We start from the raw sequence: 27055 nt of genomic DNA on the forward strand, positions 1-27055 counted from the left end.
AAATCCTGTAATGCTTGAGGTCAGTTCCACAAGCGGGTTGACACAGATATATCATCCCATAGGCTTATACCACTGATACTTATTTATCATTAGGCACTGCGATAGAATAATAGAATACTATAAAAAGTAACCATCAAAGCAAACTAACTAAAGTCCTACCCCAAGAAGCTTACTGTATATAACTGAGGCACTGCGTTATCAAGGAAACCCAGAAACCTGCTATGTTAAGACAGGGTTACCAAACAGGGTCCTTTCAGACACCCCTATTGGCACCTTCCAAGATTCCCATCCCAATTTTTAACATTTTTTTTAAAGGTTTGGATTTTTGTTTTTTTTGCGGGTGGGAGTTGTTTTTTGGGGGAGAGGAGTGGTTTCTTTTCTGTGTTTTATTATTGGGACAGCTGTAGAATGTCTGAGCAGTGCCAGTTTTCTTCTGTGACATGAGCATTTTGTGGTACCACAGCTACTCCAAAAGGGTGAGGACTCCTCTGTTAAGTCATAATGAAACTGTCACTTGACTGCATATCATTATGTTTTTCAGTGACTCCCAGAGCAGATCTTGGGCTAGTTTGTTATCCAAGCTAATGGCTATAAAGAAATTTCTGTACAATTAATTGGGTAATGGAAGAATTTCTAACAGTTGCATTCATGTAAGGAAAAGGCCAAGGGATAAAGGGTTAGATTATTTCAGTTTACCTAATTACTGTTCCCATTCTACTTCATGATGGTTTTGCTTCTTCCATCTAGAAATCTATACAATTAAAATTAGAAGGAGAAAAGTAAATCTCTCTGTGTGTGAAATATATGGCAGCAACATAATAGTAAATTTATTCTGTTAAGATTTGTGGAACTTTTAAGACTTCCTTAACATGCACAAGGACAAACAACAGTTGGAAAGGAAAGACGGCAACCATGTGGTCACCCAAACATTGGTCTTTAGCTGTTGTTCTTACAAGATTAAATCTTTCATAGTTTTATCATTCATGTTTATTAATCTAAGAATTTATTCACACTTTCAAGGTGGGCTTACAATTGTGCCCCCCTGCGACGAACCTCCACCTCAGACTCTCCCCTTGTTATTAAGTTACGTTTTTACTCAGGTGTTCTGGGTCAAATTAACACGCACCCCACCTGTCCCTTTGAGGTCCGTCTGTTATTGTCTTCCCCTTTATTTAATAAACTGGGAATTTCTTAGTAACGGGTTTTACTGTCCAGCGGCCGTGGCCGGTTATTTCCACTGCTCTGGGTTTTGGGGTTTAACCTCTCTTTTGCCTATAGTTCGGGGCCTCTCTTTGTTAGATCCCCTCCCTATACCAGTTGACTAAGCCCTCTTAGCAACTCTGTGGCAATCCCAGGTTTTTCGCCCACTAGCCCCTCCTGAGGGAACTCTAGGACACAAACTATCTCCTTTCAGAATAGTTTTGCCCTTTTCCTGACTTCCCCTCCTCAAGAGCTTATATAACCTGCTGGACCAAAAGAATGACAACTTGGCTCAAAAACAAGAGATCTTTATTTAGTACAAAGCATAGCGGTTTCAGTATAGGTTCATAAGCTTAGTTTGTTATCAGTGTATATCCTTCGTTACATAAACATAAACACATCTTTAACGTTCCTACCTAACCTAAACCTAACCTCGCCCCACACCCTCCTTCTTCAGTCACCACTCTCCAACCCTCTCACACCCTCACACACCCTCAACCAACCAACCCTAACGGCTGCTCCCTCCTTTTTAAACAGCGGAATGTCCCGCCTCCTAAGGGTGTCTGTCACTCTAACTGGGGATTCCATTAACCCTTAAACTCCATGGGTCTCTAAACCGCCCCTAACTATGACCTGATTCATCACACCCCCCTCTCTACACATACACACACTCACAAAATACATAACAATGCATCACAAGATTTGTTTACAGCAAAGTTTTGGTTGTTTGAACTTTGACTGCAGTTCTGTATTTTTCTATAAAGAGCTCTACTCTTTTAAATGTGCTGTGTTGTTGAAGTCCCTAGTTTAGTTTTGGCAGGAGAAAGATGATAGACCCAGTCTGAAGTTCTCTGGGGCTACAGTCTGCACATGAATGTCTGCAGGAGTAGCTACTTTCCAGTTCATATGAGTGACCAGGAAGACTTCATGCCATGAGCAGAATCTTCTGTGTTGAAATGTACCAGCGAGACCCTGCTCCCATGAATCACTGTGTACAATTCAGAAGTGCTGGACTGGGTGGTGGTGTCTATTTTATGGGAAAATTAGAAGCTCAAAAGTCTAATGAGATATGATGGCAAACACAATCCCACATGTTAGAATATGTTCTTGCCAAACAAGTGTATGACAGAGTGGAGACCATTTTTAAGTTTAGAAAATCCAGGAGGGTCCAAATGTATGAGGCTAGAGTGCTTACTGTGCCCGAACCACCACAAAAATGTGCACATCAGAACTGAATTTCTCCCAGGAGGACTAGCATCCAGTATCAGGGTGCAGCCAAGGGAGAGGGAAATTGTAGAAGGGTTCAGCAGCCCCCTTACGTCTGTTCTTCTCTGCACGGAAGTTGCTCTCTGCTCCCCATTGTAATACTTGTTTGACGGTGAAACAAGTCAAGTAAATAAAACAAGTAAATAAAACACAATTGCATATTGTTCGACTAAGTACACCTCCATTCAGTTTTCAATACCATATGCCATATACTAAATAAAAGAAAAATAAAATGTCATTCATACAGTCTTAGGTGTGGACTTAATAGATCATTGTGAAAAGAACATGCTAATATTTTCCAACTTAGAAGGACTACAAACTGAGCCATAGAAATTTAGAAGTGGCTCAGTGGCTCAACACACTTAATTTTCTTCTCTCTTCCATTAAGATAACATCTGTTCTGGCCACCAGTCAGCAAATCAAATTTGATGAGAATTCATCTGAGCGCAAGGTAGAAATGCCTACTAATGGACAGATTTATGATTCCTCCCCCCTTCTTAACAAACCTCTTAAATTTTTGAATTAAAAAGTAAACAGAAATAACTATAGGACCTTTATAAAAGAAATGAAGTGGCAAACACATATTTTTTCCATAATCATTCAGTTTAAGACAACAATTAAACAATTAGAAAAAAGCAGTATTAGTAAAAATAGAGAAAAGTTTAATTTCCTTTGGAGTTTACAGACTCTATACACACAAACCATATTCTTGCTTATATCTCAGTATTCCAGTGCACGGAATTACGCAGAACTGGTAATGTTTTAATTAATTCCAAAACTTTGCATTTACTTTTTCTTTGCCTATTTCCCCCTTATTGCTAGATTGATGTATAATATGTTCTGTATAGGTGGTGTATTAATTATGACTTCACATATTTTATAAACATATATATGTAGTACTCTATCATGCCAATTAGACATGGGGGGGGCTGCATACACAATTTTTGCTGCTGGATCAAAGACTTGTGGTCAGTAGTGAACAGATGGTGCTGATCACCTATTTGGAAAGGTGGAAAGATTGTGGGACTAGGCCTCCTTCCAGCACGTGATTGGTGTAGTCAGGGCTGAAAACGCTAGCCATCTGTTGAATAGGGCTCTGGGCATAGGTATCTCTGGATTGTGGCCCATTCCAGTAAATCATTTTGAGATTTAACTTGATTATGCAAAGTATTTTCACATGCACTTTCTTTTATTTAAATCCACAATTACTGATTCGCAATGTGAAGACTTTTACTTCTCCACCTCCCCACTTGGGGCAGTCTGTCATCATTCCACAACCTCCCTGCCCCTCAACTGTCATCTTGCCCCTCCGCTTTCAGTACCAAATTTCTAGCTTAGCCCATGGGGGTACACAGTGACCTTCTGTTTCAGTACAGGATGCCAGTGAGCAGCACCATTATAAACATCTGTTGATAATGGAAAACATTGAAGTAAAATTTCACTATAGTGGAAAGTTGGGTATACAGTAGATAGTCTCAGGATTATGTGTCCATACACATTACATACAGGTATATTTATAACTAATTTCAGAGTGTACATTGTAAGTGTTTGAGGTGACACTGGGCACCTAATTTATCACCAATAGCAACTTTTAGACATTACTGTTAGCAAGCTGCAGGACCACCACATTCACTGGACAGAAGCTAAGTTACAAGTTCTGCAGAATGAGGTTGTAAAATTGTAAATTACTTCACATAGCAGTTGGTACTTATATTCTAGAATGCAAGTAAAAAGCTCCCGGACTGTTTTAAGCTAAGATGTGGTAGTTTTCTGTGTGGAAGGAGAATTTTATGTGAGGAACTATTCAGAAATGTGAATTCCCATTTTCTGTCTGAAGTAGCATGAACCAGAATTTGGTCACCTTATTCTGTTCAACTTAGACCAGGACCACATATGCAGCAGAATAAAGTGAGAATGAAGTGGCAGGATGGACTACGAATGGCATTTTTTCAAAAAAATATTTTCCGCTAAATTTTTTTAAAAAGAATCATTTCAAAGTAGAAAACTAACATGCCAGAAGAGTCTTCCTCCCTCATGTGCTAGGTGTTGGTGTGAGTTTCTCTCTCTCTGTGTGTACAGAACGACCTGAAGCCTAAACTAGCTCTACACTTCACTCTTATCATTTTCAGATTCTATTGCCTCTCCATACTGAATTGTGGACTCTTTATTTATTTATTTATTTAAAATTTATACACCACTTGATTGTAAAAAGAAACCAAAACCCTAGACCATAGTTCATACTTACATCCAGTGGCAAAGGAGTCACTGCGTGGATGTTCTTGTGCACTGATGGGAGTACAGTGGTACCTTGGGTTACAGATGCTTCAGGTTACAGATGCTTCAGGTTACAGACTCTGCTAACCCAGAAATAGTTCCTCGGGTTAAGAACTTTGCTTCAGGATGAGAACAGAAATCGTGCAGTGGTGGCACGGCGGCAGCAGGAGGCCCCATTAGCTAAAGTGGTACCTCAGGTTAAGAACAGTTTCAGGTTAAGAATGGACCTCCAGAACAAATTAAGTTCTTAACCCGCGGTACCACTGTAATGTGAAAAGTCCTGGACCACGCATGGGGAAAAGCCCACCAGTGACTTCTTCCCTCTCCAGTATCAACATTCCAGAAATTGTTTTGGTGTCTGCATACAGAAGAGCTCTGTTAAGGCTGTCATCTCACATGTTTTGGGGCTTTTATATTACCCGTGCATTGCAAGAAGAAGCATTGCAGCAACTCCTGCGCAGCTAAAGTAATTTAAGAACCCATGCTTGGCTCCCAGACAATTGACTGGAATGGCATTTTTGGTGAGTATGACATGGAAAAAGAGAAAAGGTACTGTGCCACCGCTGCTAACATCAGATGTTCAAAACTCATGGGGGAGGTACTAAAAATATGCTTCATGTAAAATGAAGTCTTCAGAAAACAGTAAAGTTAAGGTATATGTGTGTTCTTTCTCACACACACATTTACAGTACATCAGATTTTAAAATAAAAAATTAAAATAAAATTAGGATTATTCCAAAGGGAGGTTTTAAGAGTGATAGCCTGTCCATTTGGACAGAGACTGAAGGAAGAATTGCATCAGGACAGGATGGTGAACTAACACAACTGCAGGTTCATTTGATCTTCCATTTTAATGTATTTTTTTTTTCATCTGCATAAGTTATGCTCTAATAAAAATTAAAGAGCAAGTTGCATTTGGAAGATCAGGTCATCGTAATTCATTGACATTAGGCCACATAACTGAATAATGTCTTACTTCAGTGAAATACATCAAATGAGATCAACAATTATGACTCATAAACATGCCTCGCAGGCATAAAACAGCAGGGAATTAGCATGTGAGGCTGATAAATATGCATGTAAATAAGCTCCCAAAGGAATAACATGGGTTTGATTGATAGGTTTAGAATTGGAACATATGTAAACCCCTTTATTCCTCATTCTGGTGTAGCTAAGTAAAGATGCACTTTACTTGTTAAAAAGTTTCAATAACTTTGTAAATCTTTACTTCACATCTGTGTGCGTGTGTGACTGTCACTTGTAAGATGAATTGAACTGTTTGTAGGGAAGATGGCCTCCTCCTGGAGCACAAGTGTAGAGCCATCTTTGTAGGAAGATTGTTTTTACATAGCCCTGAATTGTAGCTCAGTTGGTAGAGCTTGAGACTCTTAATTTCAGGGTTGTGGGTTCCAGCCCCATGTTGGGCAAAAGATTGGACTAGCTGACCCTCGCGGTCCCATTCAATTCTAGGATTCTGTGTTGAAATGATGTGTAAACATATTTTGCCCTTATGATCATATAGTTTTATCTTAATGTGTGTGAGTTGTTAAGGCTTTTCCCAGAACTTTTTAATTGGTGAGGTAATGGGTAGTATTAAATTCTTCAGGTGACAGTGTTCTGTAACAGTTTTCTTAAATGCTTTTGTAACAAAAATATAGCAGCATCTGTCCATCTTTATAAGTAGATAGTACACAAATTGCTAATTTACCCTGATAAATTTTTTACTGTTTTATTGCTGTTTGTTTTGTTTTATTTCATTTTTTGCTTTATTATGTTTTAAGGATTACATTTTGTAACCTGCCCTAGGATGCTTTTTTGTAATGAACAGCAGGCTATAAATACTTTAAATAAATAAAACAGCAGTGACTAAGATCTGGTTAATAGGAAGTTTGTGTAGCTCAGTGTTACTTCACATGCTTTCTGTGCAGAATATTCCAGATTCAATCCCCAACAATTTCAGATATGGCTAGGAAAAGCTGTTTAAACCCTAGAATGTAGCTGCCAATCAGCATAGACAATACTGATCTAGCTAGATCATTGATCTTACTTTCTAGCTTTCTGTGTTGTTTTGAACTGTTTTAAAGCTATTTTCACAGCCTTGATAGGTATGGGATAGGTGACATCATCATCATCATCATCAACAACAACAACAACAACTCCAGCAGTTTCAAGATTAAATTAAGATTATTGGCAGCTGGGGGAAATAGTGAATGCTTTCTTTCCACGTATGATATCACATCTCCACTTGTTTTCACTAAAGAGGAAGTGCTACCAGAGGTCAGCTCATGCTAGAGTAAAACATCAAAATTTAAAATTTAAAATTTTGTCTTCAGAATGCCTAACATGTCTTGCACAACACCACCAAGAGAACTGATTTTCACTAAAACAAACCTCCTTATTGCCCCTTACAAAACATCTTTTTAATAAAATGTTTATCAAATTGCAGTATTTCTAATGCTTCATAAAAGTATCAGAACTCAATCTATTTTAAGAACATTAAAAGATTTATATGGCATGTGCTACATGGACCATCTAGGTAGAGTAGGGGATTTGATTGTAACTGTAATTTTTATTATAATTAATGTAAATTCATCACAATTTTGTATGAAAATATTTGTTTAGATTGAATGTCAGAATTCTTGTTTCCCCACCCCTAAAATAATCTTGATGTACCAATTGATTCTTTTGCCTTATTTCACACTAAATAGATAATTTGTAATTTATATCTCTCAAACAATTCCCAGTTGGATTTTTCATGCACTGAAAAGTCAGATGCCTGACATTACTGTGCAAAGTTAAGTGCTTGGGGTTAATGAACAGCATTAAATTTTATGAAGCCATGTCCACTAGATGTTAAAAGAAGCTTAAGGGAACTTTCTAACAGATAAAAAATTAGCAATGGCACGGAAGAATGCCTGAGGGAGCTCAGTTCTGTGTAAAGTATAGCTGGGTGGCATATAGACATTCTAGCATTAGGATAAATATTTCTGTTAGGAAATTGATTTTGTCTCAGCAAAATGATCACTGTACTGATGCATAGGTACCATGTAAAATATAGCTAGAGATCCTGAGGCAGACCTTTGTAAGTAAATATTGAAATTTTCTCAGGGCTCATGCATGGTATTGCAGTATGAACACTCTATTTATAGTTGGGTTGTATTTAAGCCCTTTATGCAAGAAGTAATATGTTGGTTTCATCATACTATTGTTCTGTTTCTGGCTGTGTCTTGGAACAGCAAAAATATATATGCTTATCCTGAATTTCCAAGGTTGCCTCGTTTAACACTATTTAACACTGGTCAAATTGCTAAATTACTTTCTTAGTGACAGAAATCTTCTCTACATCACTTCCATACATAGATCTCTTCACCGAATCATTATAATGGAAAAGACCCAGTGGAACATATTGTAAGTCTCATTACTCAGACATATCTTAAAGGTAAAAGGTAAAAGACCCCTGGACGGTTAAGTCCAGTCAGAGGTGACTATGGGGTAGGGTACGGCACTCATCTCACTTTTCAGGCCTAGGGAGCTGGTGTTTGTCCACAGACAGCTTTCCAGGTCATGTGGCCAGCATGACTAAACCATTTCTGGCGCATTAAAATTATAATGTGTCACCATTATAATTCCCATTTATAAAAAAGGGAGCAAGTTCGAACCAAGAAATTACAGGCCAATCAGTTTACTCAATATTGTGAGTAAACTGTATCCCTTACATATCCAAGACAAATTTCAAGATTGGCTGGAGGATCAAATCGCAGAAGAACAGGCAGGATTCCGGAAAGGAAGAAGAAGAAGAAGAAGAAGAAGAAGAAGAAGAAGAAGAAGAAGAAGAAGAAGAAGAAGAAGAAGAAGAAGAAGAAGAAGAAGAAGAAGAAGAAGAAGAAGAGTTTGGATTTGATATCCCGCTTTTCACTACCCGAAGGAGTCTCAAAGCGGCTAACATTCTCCTTTCCCTTCCTCCCCCACAACAAACACTCTGTGAGGTGAGTGGGGCTGAGAGACTTCAGAGAAGTGTGACTAGCCCAAGGTCACCCAGCAGCTGCATGTGGAGGAGTGGAGACGCGAACCCGGTTCCCCAGATAACGAGTCTACCGCTCTTAACCACTACACCACACTGAGCTACCATGGACCATTGCCTAGTATTTCAACACCTCATCGAGAAATCTTGTAAATCTTCCTCCCTCTTTGCGGCCTTTATAGACTTAAAAACTGCTTTTGATTCCATCTCACGAAATAAGCTTTGGGAGAAGATGAAATCCTCAACAATTGATCCTCGCCTTTTCTTTCTTATACGATCAATATATACAAACACAAGCCTCCTGGTCCGCTGCTCCCATCAGGGACATCTGACACGACGGGTGCCTACTCAGTTGGGTGTCAAGCAGGAATGCGTACTAGCCCCCCTGCTGTTCAATGACTTTATTAATGATATAATATCTAAACTATCAAGTTCTGATTTCCATCCACCCAAACTGGCAGACAGGCCTATCTCTATTCTCCTGTATGCGGACGATGCCCTGATCTTGTCCAGGACTCCAGTCGGATTAAGACGGGCGCTCCGGTCCCTTGCTCAATATTGTAAAGAGGCCTGTCTTACTATTAACTATCAGAAGACCAAAGTAATGACATTTGCTAAGCGTCCTAAGACACGACCTTGGAGTATCAATTGGCGAAAAATCGAGCAAGTGCATTGTTTTAAATACTTAGGCATAGTCTTCCACGATAGAGGGTCGAGGAAAGCCCACTTAACACACGTTGTGGCTGAAGCCCAGAAGTCCACCTCTGCAATCTTAGGTTTTTTAGGATCCAACGGTGCACACTATGTACCTGCGGCTCTAAAACTCTTTGAGGCTAAAGCGCTAGCTCAATTGCTTTATGGGGCTCAACTTTGTGCCCCTCCACCAAATCTGACCCTTCTTGAAAGGGTCCAGTCAAAATTTATCAGAGCAGCCCTCCAGGTGCCTCCATGTGTGCCAAATGCTGCTGTTCGTCTCGAAACAGGCATGGTCTGCGTCGAGGCGAGACTCTGGACACAGGCCTGTAACCTTTGGCTGAAAGTTCATCTTAATCCTCAGGGCCTTGCCCCATTGATATTAAAAGATAAACATCGCTCCTCTTGGAGCAAAGCCATAGAAAACAAGATGACGAGCATAGGTCTACATCCAGCTTACCTGTGTTCACATAGTTACAACACAGCAAGGGCATTAGTCAAGCAGAGGTTAATGGCTATCGAGAGGCAAAATGACTTAAGTAAAGTCCCTCTTTTTTTAACCCCAGAGGAGCGGAGATACTTACAACTCCCAGCTAGGTATTTTACTCAGCTCGAGGTCCCATCCCACAGAAGGACGTTCACACTGGCCCGAAATCATGTCCTGCCATCTGCTGTATTGGATGGAAGGTAAAGGGGAGTTCCTTTGGGTGACAGACTCTGTCCATGCGACTCCGGAGAAGTAGAGACTACAGACCACGTACTTCTCTGTTGCTGCTTTTATAGGGCTTTACGGAATGAACTTATCTCTCCGCTATTATGTGAGTCTCCTGGATGTCCCGAAGAACACTATACTCATTGGCTCCTCTCAGATGCCAACCCTAAGGTTACAGCTGCGGTGGCAAAGTTCTGTGCTGTCGCTATTAAGCTTCGGTCCGCACAATTAGGTGGCTCCTGATCCTTCTTTTGATTTAAGTATTATAATAATCTGAATTGTTGATTTTTAAATTAATTTCTAAATTTATTCTTTTAAAGCAATAATTGTTAATTTTAATGTACTTTAATTTTAAGACGGCCAACCCCTTTTAGATCAAATCTCAGATCAATTTTAAATTGCATTTATTATTGATTCTGTATGTGTCTTTTTGTGTGTGTGTGTGCTGGTCGTCGACCGTAATAAAGTACTACTACTGGTGCCAGAGTGTACAGAAACGCTGTTTACCTTCCCACCACTGTGGTACCTATTTACCTACTTGCACTGGTGCGCTTTCGAGCTGCTAGATTGGCAGAAGCTGGAACAGAGCAACGGGAAGCTCACCCCGTCACACGGATTTGAACTGCCAACCTTCTGATCAGCAAGCCTAAGAGGCTTAGTCATCTAAAACCTCCCTGACAGATGTTTGGCCAACATCTGCTGCAGGAAAGGAAATGTGAAAATCTCCCTAACAGTTTTTGTGCTACTGTTCCTTTAGTTAAGAAGTTATTTCTTATTCTCATTGCAAATGTCCATGGTGGCTAGAATATCTTTATTCCTATGGATAAAATATACTGATGTCCCTCTTCCTGATCTCTATGGTTTGTCCTTTCATCTTTAAGGCCCAGCTGACATAATTTGCCTTTAAAGGTGTGACGGGAATATAGCATACTATCCCCACTCGCTTCTGTTTAGATGTGATTATACTGAAGCAGAACACTGATCCATCTAGCTCAATATTGTTTATACTGACTAGCAGCAGTTCTCCTGATTTCAAACAGGTGTCTCTACCTGGAGATGCTGAGGATTGAACCTGGGACTTCCTGCATGTAAAGCAGATGCTCTGCCACTGAACTATTTCCCCCATTCAAATCTCCTGTTACTATAGGATCCAAGCATATCTCTTTGACATATGAACTGCTTCCAGTTTGGTCTGGTCTCATGCCACTACCAGAGGTCTGGAAATCAGTCAGATGGGCAACATATAAATAATAAAATTGTTGTTGTTGTTGTTGTTACATGAAAGTAATACTAGTGAAAATAGCAAAATGTGTACATTGGTCAAAATTGCATATAAAGTGCTTATTTGAGGAAAATCGCACTAAAATGCTGGTGAATTTTCATAAGGATTTTTTAAAAATCACAAATAACTGCAAAATGTGGAGAATTTAATTTAAGATTGGGAAAAAGAGAAACAGAGAGAAGTGAAATTGACAGATCATTCTGTTTTTGAGAGCTATTTATTGAACGATGGAGCATTGAGGACAAGGGAATCTTTGTAGGTGAGCAAACACATTTTAAGCGTGAGTTGGCATCCTGATTAATTTAAATGACAGGCAGTTTTGTACCCTTCCCCCACCTCCCATTTCTTGCAGTTCATGGGGAAGACCTTGGGAGTGACACAACTTTGTGGCAGGGAACTGCTGAATCAGAATAAATGTGTACAAAAACACTTTATGTTAGAGTTATAAACCATGCAGTAATACACACACCTCATGTTTCCTTCCTAGCTAACCACCAATTATCAGAATGGCAGATCAGTTCGGGTCCCAGATGAATTTTTGAAATGTTTAACTGTCTTGCTTACTCAGATGATTCATTAGGTTGGGCAACATTTGTGTAGGTTTGATGATGAGCATATCATTTCTATCATGCACACATTGTCTACAGCAGACCAAACACTAGGATTGATTCTAACCTAATTAATTTGACAGAGCCAAAGTTTATTTATTAATTTTCTTAGCAGTCTTTGAACTGAATTTAGTTCTTAAGGTAACTTATTAAAAATAACAAATAATAGCTTTAAACCATAAGGCAACCACATTTATTAATGTTGTAAATTAAAATATTAACATACAGCAAGGAAAAAAATCAACAAAATTAAAAAGTAGAGCTGCCACTTAATTAAATAAATCTTAATTTATTAATTATATGAGTTTTAGTTAGTCTGTTAATTGGTTAAATTAGCACCTGAAAAGTAGTAATTTTAAAGAAAACAACAAATTTTGTTTCAACATTACAAAATGTATATTGAATGGGGGAAAGCTTCTTTTGAAAGATGTTCCCCATCATCCATAATTTTGGTAAGCATTATATTAAAAATAATTAACCTGCTGCCCAATTAACTGGGGTTACTATTTCAGACTATTAAAATATTTTAATTTTTTAACCTGACAAATTAATAAATGTTATATTTTAACCCTACTTTAAAGGCATTTTGTATGTTCATCTTCAGATGTTCCTGAATAAAAAAAGCAAGCAGCAGGCCCTGTGAGGCTTTTTAGATAGCAAGTTAGAGTAATATAACTTAGAGGTTTCTAGGGTCTGGTTTCTGGAGAATGAAAAGGGGAGTATGACCCTATGGCTCCTGCTTCATCTCTCCGTCACTTTTGATAGCATAAACCATGGCACGCTTCTGTGTCTCTTCCATTATTTGGGGGGGCACTGTTTTATTGTGGGGGTCTCCTGCTTAGGCGGTCCATTTCAGAGAGTAGCATGCTTCAGCATCTTTGTAGTTGGAATGTTGTGTGCTTCAGGGTGCTGTTTTGCTTCAACGTTTATATGAAGCCATTGGGGGCGGTCTTGAGATTTAGAGCACTGTGTGATCTGTATGCTGATTATATTCGGATCCAAGCCACTCTGTCCAATTGAAATGGGTCCATGTCTTAAAGCAAGGGACTGTTTAACACGGAGTACAGCGGGACACAAAGATAACACTTTATATTTCTATAAGAAGTTTTCACTACCTTGTCTTTTACTTTCTTTTCCAATTAATATATTGGAAGCCAGATTTCAGGTAGATACTGCTTGAAAATTCCACTTGTAATTATGTATGTCTGCAGTGAGGAGGGCTTAGTGCACTGAATCCAAAATTCACAATTCTCTGATCAAATGTTGCTGTTGTAATAAATTGAGAAAACTACACTCTCTCCATCCTTGTTTTACAGTTCTAATTTAAGATATTTCCCAGAATTTCCACACAAACTCTTTATTTTTTCTGGCAACTGATAGTGTAGGACCTGGAGAACAAAGGAGAGTTAACAGTGTGTAGGGAAAGAAATAAAACCATGGCCTTGGGAAGCAAGTTCAGTGGTGTTGTGGCTTGGCAACTTCCAAGGCCTATAGACTGCAAGCAACTCACTGCTGGTTGGAGTTGATGATGATGCCGCTGAGCACAACCACCATTGCTCAGTGTTCAATGCATGCTTAGGCATCCTCATGTGGAAGTTGCCTTCCAACAGAATGGGGTCTGTTGTTGCTACAGGAGGTGTGGTATAGTGGTAGCATCCTTTAAAAATGTAAGCCAGCTAAATAAATGTTTTTATTATTATTATTATTATTATTATTATTATTATTATTATTATTATTATTATTATTACCAATTTAACCAAGTGTAATATGTATGTATTTTGCAAAAATGTGGGTATATTGCAAAATAGAGGTCCCAGCCCCATGTTGCCTAGATCCTACAAATGGCAAATAAGCTGGCACTGGCAAGAAGGGTATATGCTGGTGTGAAATTTCTGACAAGTTTGGCACCATCTCACAGTCCTCTGTCCAGTTCTGAGTTTCCATATGAAATAGGTTGGTGACCCCTATACTACGGTTCTCTTGAAATCAGTAGGAAGAGTTGTTCATTATTTGTGCCACTAATTTCAATGGAATTTAAGCACAACTAACTTATAATACATTCCTGTAAATGTACTCTCAGAAATCTGCCCCATTAAGATCAAATTGAGATGGCTTTAAAAGAGGATTAGACAAATTATTAGAGGATAAGGCTGTGCTCTACCTCCATTGCCAGGAAACCTCTGAATACTAGCTGCAAGAACCCACAGAAAGGGAAAGTGCTCTTGTTCTTGGGTCCTGTTTGCAGGCTTTCCACAGGCAACTGATTGCCTACTGTGAGAACAGGATGTAAGACTACATGAGTCATTTGCCTGATCCAGCAGGCGCTTCTATAACTGCTTACCTGGGATTAAGCCCCATTTTACTAAATTTGTCTTAGTTTTGAGTAGACATGTACAGTGGTACCTTGGGTTACATACGCTTCAGGTTACATAGTCCGCTAACCCAGAAATAACGCTTCAGGTTAAGAACTTTGCTTCAGGATAAGAACAGAAATTGTGCTCTGGCAGCGCAGCGGCAGCGGGAGGCCCCATTAGCTAAAGTGGTGCTTCAGGTTAAGAACAGTTTCAGGTTAAGAACGGACCTCCGGAACAAATTAAGTACGTAACCAGAGATACCACTGTATAAGATTGTACTGTTAGCCTGCATCTAACCCACGGAAGTGTGGTGGTTCTAGGTTATCATTTATTAGGTTGCCTTGCTGGTCTTGTATTCTGAAGGGGGGGAAACGCATAGGAAGCTATTAGAACAACAACAAAAGGATATTTCTTCTAAAGTAGCAAATCAATCCAGAAATAATTATAGATTTTGGGTAAGTATGTTAGAACACTCCTTACTGAATGTTTGTAGAAAGTTGTGTCACTCTGCCCTTGTAGTATGTTTTCTCCTTTAGCCGTGTGAAGTCTCAGCAGCTTCTCTGTGTTAGATTTTTCCTCCCTTCAAACAAGCTGTCATTTTGCACATCTATATGTCAATTTTGCTTTCCCACTTAACAATTCTTCTAGCTTCAGCTGCTGCAGATTTAGGCTTAGATCCAGAGGGGCACAGGCTACCGTCTGCATGCACACCCAATTTTATTTTGAGTTTCCCTTGCAAAAGCTGCCCTTTCAATGTCTGTAAATGACTATTTAAAACCCTCTGCGTTTAAAAAACAGTATGAGGATTTGGCAGAAGAAATGATTTAAAAGAAAACAACAGTTGCCTAGAAGTTAGGGTAAAATATTTCCCCAAAATTGATAATAGAACACTTATGTGTAAGTTTTACAATATCATATCATTGGAATAAAATTCAAAACTTCACTCGATATGTACACATTGTTATGAATATTACACCTGAAATTCAAATCATATCTATGATAATAACAAAGCTATTGAAACATAATTAATTCTGGTAATTTAAAATGGTATTCTACTTTATCTGCTTTTTACTGTAAATTCTGTATTAACTTGCTATTGTTAGCTTAATATGTTATTGTTTATTTTATTTCACTTGCTTTTATTAGTACCTGTGTTATTCTGACATTAGCAAGTTTTGTCATTTTAAAGAAATATATTCTGTATTTTAAAGTAGCCAAGTTGTGAAGGTAAAATAAGATAATTGAATAATTTTTCAGAAGGAAGGGGCTGGTCAAGTAGTTTGTATAGCATTGGCAGGCAATTTGGAACTGAGGGAGTTCAGTAAGTGTCATCCCAGTATTAGGTGAGCTCAAAGTGCTTTAGATTTGTGTCTGGTCATATTGAGTTTTGCCCTTCATGGCCTCCAGCCTTCCCTTCCTTCCATATTGCTCCCTCTACTTAGTTGCAGGGTAGGATCAATGGAGAATACTGTAGCTTGATTTGGCAATGCCTGTTTCAAATTGAGCCCAAAGCAGTTTCTCATTCATTCTTTATAAGAGTATTGAATGGGAGATACTGCACCAAAGGAATAAAGACTTAAGGATGTAAACTAAACTGTGGTTTAGCATTGCATGAATTAGTTCCAAGAGCCTCTGACTTGGGTTAGCTAGAACTATTCTGGATTTCCAAGCTGAAATTGAATTGAATACAGTCATGTGAACCTATGGCAGGGAAGAAGACCCTGTCAAGCAGCGGGTCTGTTGTATAAGCAGCTCAATGATGTAATTTTATTTTATTTTTTACAAGACTGAAGAAATCTTGGGTAAAGGCATGTTTTATATATACATACTAATGTATGCTGAGAGTCTTTATCTGTAGTGTGTTAAAATAGAACCTGTTAAAAAGAGATGCTTTTTTAAATTTGATATTACAAATTTGAATTTATGATATAGAAAAGCCTGACTGGGTGGTCTGAAGTTGACATTCAAGATCAATTAAGCTGCTGAAGAATGCTGCAGTATGAATTAAGCTGCAGTATGAATGCATACTGTCAAAATGCATTTGGCAATTTTAACAAGGGAATTATTCATATCTGTATAACGTTTATTTTCATTTTCATGAATTCGATAAAATTAAAGATTGGGTGAGAACTAAAGGCAGCAGTGCTCATGTTATAAGGACTTGTTGTTGTTGTTGTTGTTCAGTCGTTCAGTAGTGTCCGACTCTTCGTGACCCCATGGACCAGAGCACGCCAGGGACACTCCTGCTCAAATGGTTGCAAGTATAATTGAGGTGAGAGTAGCACACCTCATGCAGATCTACTGCTTCCATTTTGCTTCAACACCCAGCTCTTGACCAGCTGCTATCTTGACCCCTTGACCCCATCTCCAGGAACAAAAATACCTCAACTTGGAGTAGTGAAGAGCTCCAATGAAGATTGGTAGACCGTGGTAGGCTGCCCATATGGTGGCAAATAACACTCAATGTGTTTGTTCCTCCTAGGGAACTATGGACCAGACTCCAAGCCCCTTTGTTCCCCAATAGGAACTGACAATCTGTGTAGCATTTCCAGCTGGACAGGTGACCCTCTGGCATCTTTTACTCCCTCTCCAAAAATTGATTATTATTATTTAATCCTTTGGGAAGGGGGGCATGATAACACTCACAGGAGTACAGTGGTACCTCGAGTTGAGAACCTGGAAGAGTTACTTCGAGTTGAGAACTTTGCCCCAGGATGAGAACGCAAACCATGTGCCGGCAGCGCAGCAGCAGCAAGAGGCCCCATTAGCGAAAGTGCAGCTCAGGTTAAGAACAGTTTCAGGTTAAGAACAGACCTCCGGAACAAATTAAGTTCGTAACTAGAGGTACCACTGTAGTGGCATTTATACACTTTGAGCATTTATTTCATATTTAACTTTGATTTTATTGTTATTACAATATTACACATTAGTACTCTGCCAGAAAAGTTGTTGTTTTCAAATCAGACCCCAGCTTCTATGTAAACACTTCATTATTTGTTGGTTATCAATCACCTCCAATGTTATGTATTTTTCAAAGGAAATTTCCCACAAACTGCTGTGCACCCTTGTTTACTCTAATTTGCATTGCACTAATAGCAGCTTCTTACAAAGAATATTTTTTTGTTTTTTTACAATGGCAACTCCTAGTTCACTTGCTCACAGTGTGACCCTAGGTATGTCTTCAATAGAAGTAAGCACCATTGTATTCACTTAGGCTTACTTCCAGGTAAGTGTGTATAGAATTGCAGCCATAGTCTGCTTGCTTGACATAATTACCATAATGCTCCAGGTTTTTCAGCTTCACAGTGTGTGTTGCAGTAGTGCTTGATGAAAACATCTTTTACTTAAAATTGCACAAAGATATTAACTGTCTTAACTTTGAGAACCATTCAGCACCTTTAAGACCAATTTTGATACACAGAGTAAGCTAGAAGTTGAACTTCTGTCCTACCTTTTCATTATGAAAAGCAGACTGTATTTCAAGAAGTGAACTTCAGCCATTTGGTATGTTTTTACAGTTGGTTGTACGTTTGTTAGTTTTGATCCCCCCCCCCAAAAAAAAAACTATTGCAGGAACCAACCACTATGACAAGGCATCTATAGATCAAGAAGCAAGTGTTGCTGCACTAAAACATGAAGGTGCAAATATTTTCACCCACTTTTTGTTTCAGGCAGCCTCACTGCCTCCCACAAGCAGCATTTCACTTCAGCACTGTTTTAAACTGTAAAATACCTATATTGCTGTTTGGGCTTTTGGGTGGCTCAAACAGTACCGGTAGTTTAGTGTTAGCTTTTGAGAAGGAAGTGTTCCCCCCAATCGAAAAATTTATCCATAGTACAAAAATTGATGGGCAGCTCACCCCTCCAAATCTTTGTTCAGAATGAGCTTAGTTAAACTGAATTATTTGCTCTGCAAAATCACCAACTTCAGCTCCAGCCGTACTCCCAATGTCTTCGTTTGCAGCACAACCTAAACCTGCAAAACCCCTCTGTGGACCTAAAAAACATGCAACCTCCTTCACATACCCCTCAAATTTAAGGAGGCAATAAGGACAGCTGGAGCCAGAGCTTTTATTACACCCTAGAATGCTGCATCAGTTCCCTGGAAAATGAAATTACTGAGGGTCCTTAATAAGAACTCATTACCACTGAAAGTTCTTCCTCTTTGCATTATGGAGGCCTCCAAGCCATTCTTCTCTGCTGCCGCTGCCCAGTAGATTTGAACTGGAAGAGAAATGGGCATCTGTACCTGGGACTGGTAAGGGCCTAGTGCCAAGTCCATTAGGTGCCAGACATGCACTGTAGAGTGATTTTGGATTTGTAATGAACATGAAACTTCTGAACTTCGGAAGTTAATTATTGACTGCCCATATATTTATCTAACTACAGTTGCCTTGCTCGTAGCTTTCAAACTTTTCAGTATTCAAATACAGTGTGATCTTCTATGAATTTAATGTTATGTTACTGAAAACCTGCCTTAAACTTTAGTACTTGATTATATCTGTGTTTGTTTTCATGAAGAATTACAACCTTTGCCTGATGTCATAGGCTGATGACTTAAAGGGTCCCGATTATTAATAGCTTGTGTTTTTCCCATTAGCAAATAAGATAAAAACTTCCAACAGCAGCAAACTCTTGTCTTTACAGATTACACTACAGTAATCACTTAAATGATTTCCTCCCCTTTTAAAATTCTGAAATATCTTTTGCATTTTCACTTTGGGAAACTTCAGCAACTCCCTTGGAGTGTAATGTACTTCAATTTTTTGCTGCCTAATAATTATTTTATAAATATCAGAAGTGCAGTGCACTTAATTCTTTAGCTGAAGGCATTATATTCAGTTTCTGTACACTGCTTCGAGCTTGCTCCATTTAATCATTTTAAAAGCTTAGTTGGTGTAAATTGAATTTAACACTGTAGTTGCAAGGGTGTTATGTAAAAAGTCCAAAAGCAGCGCTTATGGCACAGGATCTTATTGATCTTAAACTCTCTAGCACCCTCTGTTGTCATGTACAAGCCATATCAAGTGTATTATCTTTAATGACTGGATAGCCATCAAATTTATCAAAGTATGTTTGATGCAGATCTTTCAAATATGTACTTTGTCGTTTGCATAATTTAGCAAAAGTTTCATTTTTTAACTAAATCAAGCTTTAGTTTCTATCTTACTGCATTCATCAAATGGTGATATTTTGATTTGTTGTAGCCTTTAAAAAAGACTCATTCTGTTTTGTGTGGGGTTTCTTTTAAAGAGATGCTCAAATTCTGCAGATTTCATATACATGAGCTTCAGAAGTAAAAATTGTCTGTTTTCTGTATACCCTGAAATTGTTACTGTACTGCTTCAAAACAGGAAGAACCTGAAATTGTCCGTACTAAAATTAAGAATTTATAACTGTATGGAACAGATGTTTTCATAAACATTTGCTATAATTAATTTCAACAGGGGGATTGGAGGAACAAAGCAGTTGCTCCCTTCTCTAAACTTAAATGCCTTTTTCCCATACAGCAAACCCAGAAATCTTTTCTTTAATACTGTTAATGAAATAAATTTACTTCTCTGTTGTTTTTTTACAACGAAAAAGAAAACATTAATTTTGCATTGTATTCCTATCTTTGAAATGGTGGGAAAGCATTCTGTAAACAGTGACATTATTTATCTTAATAATAAACTCTGTTACATAAAGGGTCTCTTTACTACTAGGTTGGTAGTATTATATAAAGAGTTAAAAATCATGGGACATATTACAGTATATGGAATAGTGTTGTATACAGAAGCTTTTTATACTTGGCACCACTATCTTATTTTTAAATTTTTGGTTCGTCATATATTTTGAGGAAAATATCTGTTATAATTATTGCTGATTTTTTAAATGAGTAAATGTGCTGTATTCTAATAATATGTGTATTTGGCCTCCAGGTTGTTGTTAATTGAATTTATACCCTACCTTGTGACCTCAGCAATTTTCTTCCAAAGGCCATTATTCAAAAGCAGTACATATTAGCAACCACGTTTGAATATTATGTTTACTGTTGCTACAGAGAGGGGAAAAATACCCACTTACCAGAATCTTCTTTACCATCTTTGATGGCAATTCATTTTCCTCACTATTTCTGCACTTTATAAAAATACCGCTTAATTGAGAGAGCATTTTTTTTTAAAAAAGTTTTAAAATAAGCACAGCCTAATTGTTCTACACCTGAAAGCTCTACTGCAGCTGCAAGAAATTTTGAGCAAACCAGTATTCTTGACTGATCTGTCATCTACAAAGTGTGCAAAGAAAAATAGGTAGCTGTCATTAAAATTACATTTCAGCTTTCAATAACCATTTAATGAGTAGTGTAATTATATAAGTATGGTACCTCAAGTACTTCACTCAATAATTAAAAAATAATCTCATCTTTAAAGTGAAAGCTCTAATTATTATTTGACTTAACCAGGACCACTGTTATGATCTCCAGTGGCATCTCAGAGTGTTTTGAAGGTATAAATTAAAGCTGAATAAATCATTAAATTATTAAGCTTTAAATATGCTAAAATAAAAGTATGTGGTATTTTAAAAATATGCTACTGCAATTTGTAACTTCATAATGTAAGCAAATTCTTCTCTATTACTTTTTTCTTCTCAGAGATCACAAATTATGCACTTTTAAATATATATATGCATATGATTTAGTCTTTAGAGCAGAAACCGGGGGTGATTATTACCAAGCATTAACCATGAAAACATGATTTAATGCAGTTCTAGTTTCTTAGCAGTAATGCATCATTTTATTTATAGGCTGGGAAGATAGAAATTTGAACTACAAAACATTTTGTCATTCAAAGCAAAATCCCTTTTCTCATATTTTCAATTGGTACAAATATTGTGAGCCAGCCGCCGTATAGGGTTACAAAGTGCGGTCATATCTAGTCTTAGCCGAAAGAATGGTCAAATCTAATCTTAGCTTAAATAAATGAATATCATTTCTTTCTCTGCATTATCCCATATTTAAGCACCAAAGTATGTGGATAAGTGTGTGCGCTACACGCTTTCACCATATGGTAATTTGCATGATTGCAGCACTTCTAAGCAACTGCAGCTATGACTGCGGAAATCACTTCAATCTTAACATATGTATGATAAAACATTGCACATTTCTGCATGTGATTCTGTACCCCATGGCTAGAATTACATGGCACAATATATTAATTGGCATTCAGAAGAACATGCATGGCAGTCTCATAACAAGGTACTGGTGTTGGCAGACCAGAAACATATAATAGTGACTAATCTAATCCCTGTTCATGGGGGTAGTACCATTATATCTTGTGCCCACAAGATTTCACTGCTCATCGCTGCATCAAGCAGCCCATGTATTTTTGGCAGAAGATAATCAATTAGATACAGTCGTACCTTGGAAGTCGAACGGAATCCATTCCGGAAGTCCGTTTGACTTCCAAAACCAAAGCACAGCTTCAGAAGCTCCTGCAGCCAATCAGAAGCCGCGGAAGCCCCGTCAGACATTTGGCTTCCAAAAATAGTTTGCAAACGGGAACAGTCACTTCCGCGTTTGCAGCGTTCGGGAGCCAAAAATTTTGAGAACTAAGCTGTTCGAAAACCAAGGTACGGCTGTGCTTATCAGACAGAGAGCTGATCAAGAGTATAAAACTCAGTTTATTGGGAAACAGAGTGTGAACCTATGGGAATAAGTCCCATTTCACTCAGTGGGGCTTATTTCTGGGTAGACCCAGGCTCCTTCTGTCATGGCTTCCCCCAAAGAACCCTTGGAACTGTATTTTACTAAGAGGCTGAGAATGGTTAGGAGACCCCTATTCCTCTCCAAGAGCTACCGTTTGGAGCATGGTTTAACAATCAACCCCTCTTCCCATGAAACTATGGAAATTGTAGCTCCATGAGTAAAATAGGGTTTTCTCCTAACAACTTCCAGTGTACCCTTAGCAAACTAAATTTCCCAGAATTCTTTAGGGGAAGCCATAGCTGTTTAAAGTGGTATGACAGATATCGTGTCGATGGGGGCATATATGGGATTGTACTGCATGGCACCACTACCATACTTTTATATCTTGGATTTTGCATAAATTGCACTCCTTGGATGGCACTCATGCCTTTCCTTGGATACCTAAGAAATTTATGGATGGTTCACACACACATGTCTTGGTGTCTTATAGTTGAATTTGTGTCAAAATTTTGTTTCTTTTATCTTTTATTATCACTTTTTGCCTCGTCATTAAGTGATGTCCGTGCATGTGTAAACCAGCTGCTAGACCCTTCATAGTTGGGGCTCAACCAGTGCATCCATACATTTTGAGAGACAGATTGCATCAGGGTTGATTCTGCTCCCAGTGGCCCAATCTTACTGTGCAAAGAGCTGGTACTTCTGTACATTCATGCCACTCTCCTTTAACCTGCTAAAAACCTCCATTTATCTTCCTAGATATGTCAAATGAGAATGGAAGACTGCATCATACTTCGGATTCTGATGGAACATTTCTTTCATATAGGTGAGAGTTTCTCATGCTTTCTGGCTTTTGAGAACTAAAATTACAGTTCAACAACATGAACTTATTTATGTCAGCATTTAATTTGAATTTCTTCTTTTAACTTAACTTTTGCAAAAAGCCCTGTGCCAGTCTCTGGTGTGACTCCAGAGACTGGAGGACATTTCAGGAAATACTGTATGCTGAAGTCACACCAGTGATTGGAACAGATTTCATGGTGTGTGGTTTTTTCATTTGAAGGACTCTCTTTTTTTCTCTCTCTCTCCCACTCCATTTTTGGGTTAAAGCCTTTTTGTCTTTCCTAGAATGCTCACTCTGGAATTATCAGCATTTCCTGGCAAATTCTTCTTCTTTCATGGCTAGTCACAGAAATTAGGATCTGCTTTTATTTGTACTTGTCTGCCTAGAGCTACTTAGTTTACTTACACTTTTTTTAAAAATTCCATATTAACTCAGTACAATTTTTTTTTAGATCTTTGATCAGGATGGCTCCAGGTTTGAGAGCATAGTGTCCTCTAACAGGTCCCCTATCCTGTCAATGGCACATGCAGGATTTCCTGGCTACAGTAGCACCACTCCAAATACTGCTGGGTTGCTGAGTCTAGGAAGTAATTTAATTTTCCACAATTAAAGCAGTGCTGGATGAGGAGCATTGTAGGTAGATCCAATTGCCTGGTGCTGATTGGATTGTCAGTACCATGTCAAGTTATTGAGGACCTGTGACAGGTCCTGATGCCAGCTCTGCCTATCGTATGAATCTAAACTGCAATTGAATAAAGCCATGGGTTACTCATTGAATGTTGGCCATGCTGAAGTTTGGTGTTTTCAGAAAGAATTACAATTGTTTGCAATGGCTGAAGGCCTTCTGCTGGAGTATCGTAAGTCCTGGTTTTACTTGAAGGTGGCATGTAACACTTGAGATTGGGGTCTTGGTATGAGTAACCTCAAACGGTGTTGCCTGGGTATGCAGCCTTCATAACATTTTAGTGATGAATGCAATGCAGTGGTACCTCTGGTTACGTACTTAATTTGTTCTGGAGGTCCATTCTTAACCTGAAATTGTTCTTAACCTGAAGCACCACTTTAGCTAATGGGGCCTCCCACTGCCAGCACACCGCCGCTGCCCGATTTCTTTTTCTCATCCTGAAGCAAAGTTCTTAACCCGAGGTACTATTTCTGGGTTAGCGGAGTCTGTAACCTGAAGCGTCTGTAACCCGAGGTACCACTGTATTGAATAAGTCTGTTTTGAAGTATCTGGACAGAAACACTAGAAGAATCCATGAACACTGAGTATCTGTTGAACATCCAACAGATTTGTGGCATATGTTAGTTGACCTCTGAGAAAAGTTTTGTCTTTTACAAGAACAATGTTTCTGTGAGAACAGGACTTCACAAACTGAAATAGCTTCCTTGATTTCCTTGACTGATTTTTTTTTAAATAATATTTTTCTGTATTAGCTTCCAAAGGAGAAAACAAGAGTTATGGTCTTGCCATCTTCAACCATAGATTACTATTTTGTCAAGAAGTAGAGACTCCAAAATATAAGTGACCGTAGGACTTTCAAATAGAGATGTAGAGGTTATTTGATAGACAGATGAGTGACAGGATACAACAGCACACATTGAATTTTGTTGGTTCAACAGTAGGTCTCATAGCACTTGATATGTATAATTAATGTCAAATTGGGTCCAACTTTCTGGATAATCAGAAAATAGAGACTTAGCCGCCTCCCCCCCCCCCCCCGAATCTAAATTCTGCTGATTGCCACATAGTGAGGTGCCATAGCCCCAAGGCTTCTTGGTTACAAGATCGCTGAATAATAATTGTGCTTTGAAAGTAAGTGATAAAGAACGACTTTGCTAAAATAATACTAAACCATTTTTACCATAAATCAGAGCTGGCCATTATTGCAGCACAGTATTAATTTATTGGTACAATTAGAAAGCAAAAATGATAGAGCTAGGTCATATGGTATATTAAAGAAGAAGAAGAAAGCCTTGGCTTTTAATAGTTGGCAGACCCGACACTGCTATTAAGTAGCATTACAGTATTTAAGGTGTGAAATGAATATTTTATTCTCAGTAAGAAGTAGCTCCAAACATATAATGAGGCTAGCTGCAAATTGTTTGGCTCTAAGTTCTAAATTACACTGCAAAGAACAGATAAGAACTTCATGAGCAAAAATGTGTGAATGTTAAACTAAAATATAGTTGTGGGGAAATATAATGGTTTAGAAAAAAGGAATTGACCAATAATCCATAAGAGTGTCACCACAGCAACGATGGAAAATATATTGAAAATGTTTTGTTTTAAAATTGATATATAATAAAGTCAAACTAGGAAGAAGCAATAGCTACAGTCATTTATATATATGTAAATCTCATTGATTTCAGTGGAATTTATGAACATGCAACCCTGTACAGGGTTTTTAACAAAACAAAAGCAAAGCAGGAACACCTGTATTAAAAAATAAAAGAAAAAATAAAACCACAAATAGCAGCTAAATGGCCTGGGGAAATAAAAAAGGTCTTTGCCTGTGAGTAGAAATACATCATATAGCCTATCTTGATTTCAGCAAGGCCTTTGACAAGGTGGCCCATGATATTCTTGTAAAGAAGCTGGTAAAATGTGGGCTAGACAATGCTACCATTCAGTGGATTTGTAACTGGCTGACTGACCGAACCCAAAGGGTGCTCATCAATGGCTCCTCTTCATCCTGGAGAGAAGTAACTAGTGGGGTGCCACAGGGTTCTGTCTTGGGCCCAGTCTTATTCAACATCTTCATCAATGACTTGGATGATGGGCTTGAGGGCATCCTGATCAAGTCTGCAGATGACACCAAATTGGGAGCGGTGGCTAATACCCCAGAGGACAGGATTACACTTCAAAATGACCTTAACAGATTAGACAACTGGGCCAAAGCAAACAAGATGAATTTTAACAAGGAGATATGTAAAGTACTACACTTGGGCAAAAAAAAAATGAAAGGCACAAATACAGGATGGGTGACACCTGGCTTGAGAGCAGTACATGTGAAAAGGATCTAGGAGTCTTGGTAGACCACAAACTTGACATGAGTCAACAGTGTGATGCAGCAGCTAAAAAAGCCAATGCAATTCTGGACTGCATCAATAGGAGTATAGCGTCTAGATCAAGGGAAGTAATAGTACCACTATATTCTGCTCTGGTCAGACCTCACCTGGAATACTGTGTCCAGTTCTGGGCACCACAGTTCAAGAAAGATACTGACAAGCTGGAACGTGTCCAGAAGAGTGCAACCAAAATGGTCAAAGGCCTGGAAACAATGCCTTATGAGGAACGGCTTAGGGAGCTGGGTATGTTTAGCCTGGAGAAGAGAAGGTTAAGGGGTGATATGATAGCCATGTTCAAATATATAAAAGGACGTCATATAGAGGAGGGTGAAAGGTTGTTTTCTGCTGCTCCAAAGAAGCGGACACGGAGCAATGGATTCAAACTACAAGAAAGAAGATTCCACCTAAACATTAGGAAGAACTTCCTGACAGTGAGAGCTGTTCGGCAGTGGAATTTGCTACCAAGGAGTGTGGTGGAGTCTCCTTCTTTGGAGGTCTTTAAGCAGAGGCTTGACAGCCATCTGTCAGGTATGCTTTGATGGTGTTTCCTGCTTGGCAGGGGGTTGGACTGGATGGCCCTTGTGGTCTCTTCCAACTCTATGATTCTGTGATCAAACTCTGCTGAGTTAACCAAGTTCTTGTTGGAAGCCAACACCGAAAAATCCATCTTGTGGGTCTTCACGCACAGACAGGCAGGGGGACCTGAAGAAGACCCTCTCTGGAATATATTGAGAGTTGACAAAGTGCTGGTGGAAGAGGCGGATTGCTAAAACTTGTAATTGAAAGTATTACATTTGCTATGGGTGTGTGATTGCTAGAACCTCTAAATACAAAGCACAGTTAATAATTTGAGGAAATGAACTATCCCCTTTAATGACAATTTTTTGCCCTTGATACTTCCTGAGAATGGTAATTCTCTTAGTCAGCAAACCGTGGGCTCCATCCTTAATGTTGGCAATACAGTGCCACTAGAAAGTAGAAATACTGTCTTTCTCTCCTTCCCAAGGGCAGCTGACCTTCTCCTCGCCAAAGAGTTGAACCTCTTGCC

The 27055-nt window shown here is 38.7% G+C and overlaps 1 protein-coding gene across 11 annotated transcripts in view; it reads left to right on the forward strand.

Moving 5' to 3' along the window:
- TBC1D5 (TBC1 domain family member 5) overlaps positions 1-27055 on the forward strand; it is a 289347-nt gene that overhangs the window by 101337 nt on the left and 160955 nt on the right. For all 11 annotated transcript variants that reach the window (XR_004427683.1, XM_033166096.1, XM_033166095.1 and 8 more), the window contains exon 4: positions 22851-22917. Coding sequence is in view for 10 of the 11 variants with exons in the window: in XM_033166096.1 (XP_033021987.1) it covers positions 22851-22917 (67 nt within the window). In the remaining variant the exon portion in view is untranslated. The remainder of the gene's footprint in view (positions 1-22850; positions 22918-27055) is intronic.

This window comes from Lacerta agilis, chromosome 12, assembly GCF_009819535.1.
Source record: "Lacerta agilis isolate rLacAgi1 chromosome 12, rLacAgi1.pri, whole genome shotgun sequence".
In the NCBI taxonomy this organism is placed as follows: Eukaryota; Metazoa; Chordata; class Lepidosauria; order Squamata; family Lacertidae; genus Lacerta; species Lacerta agilis.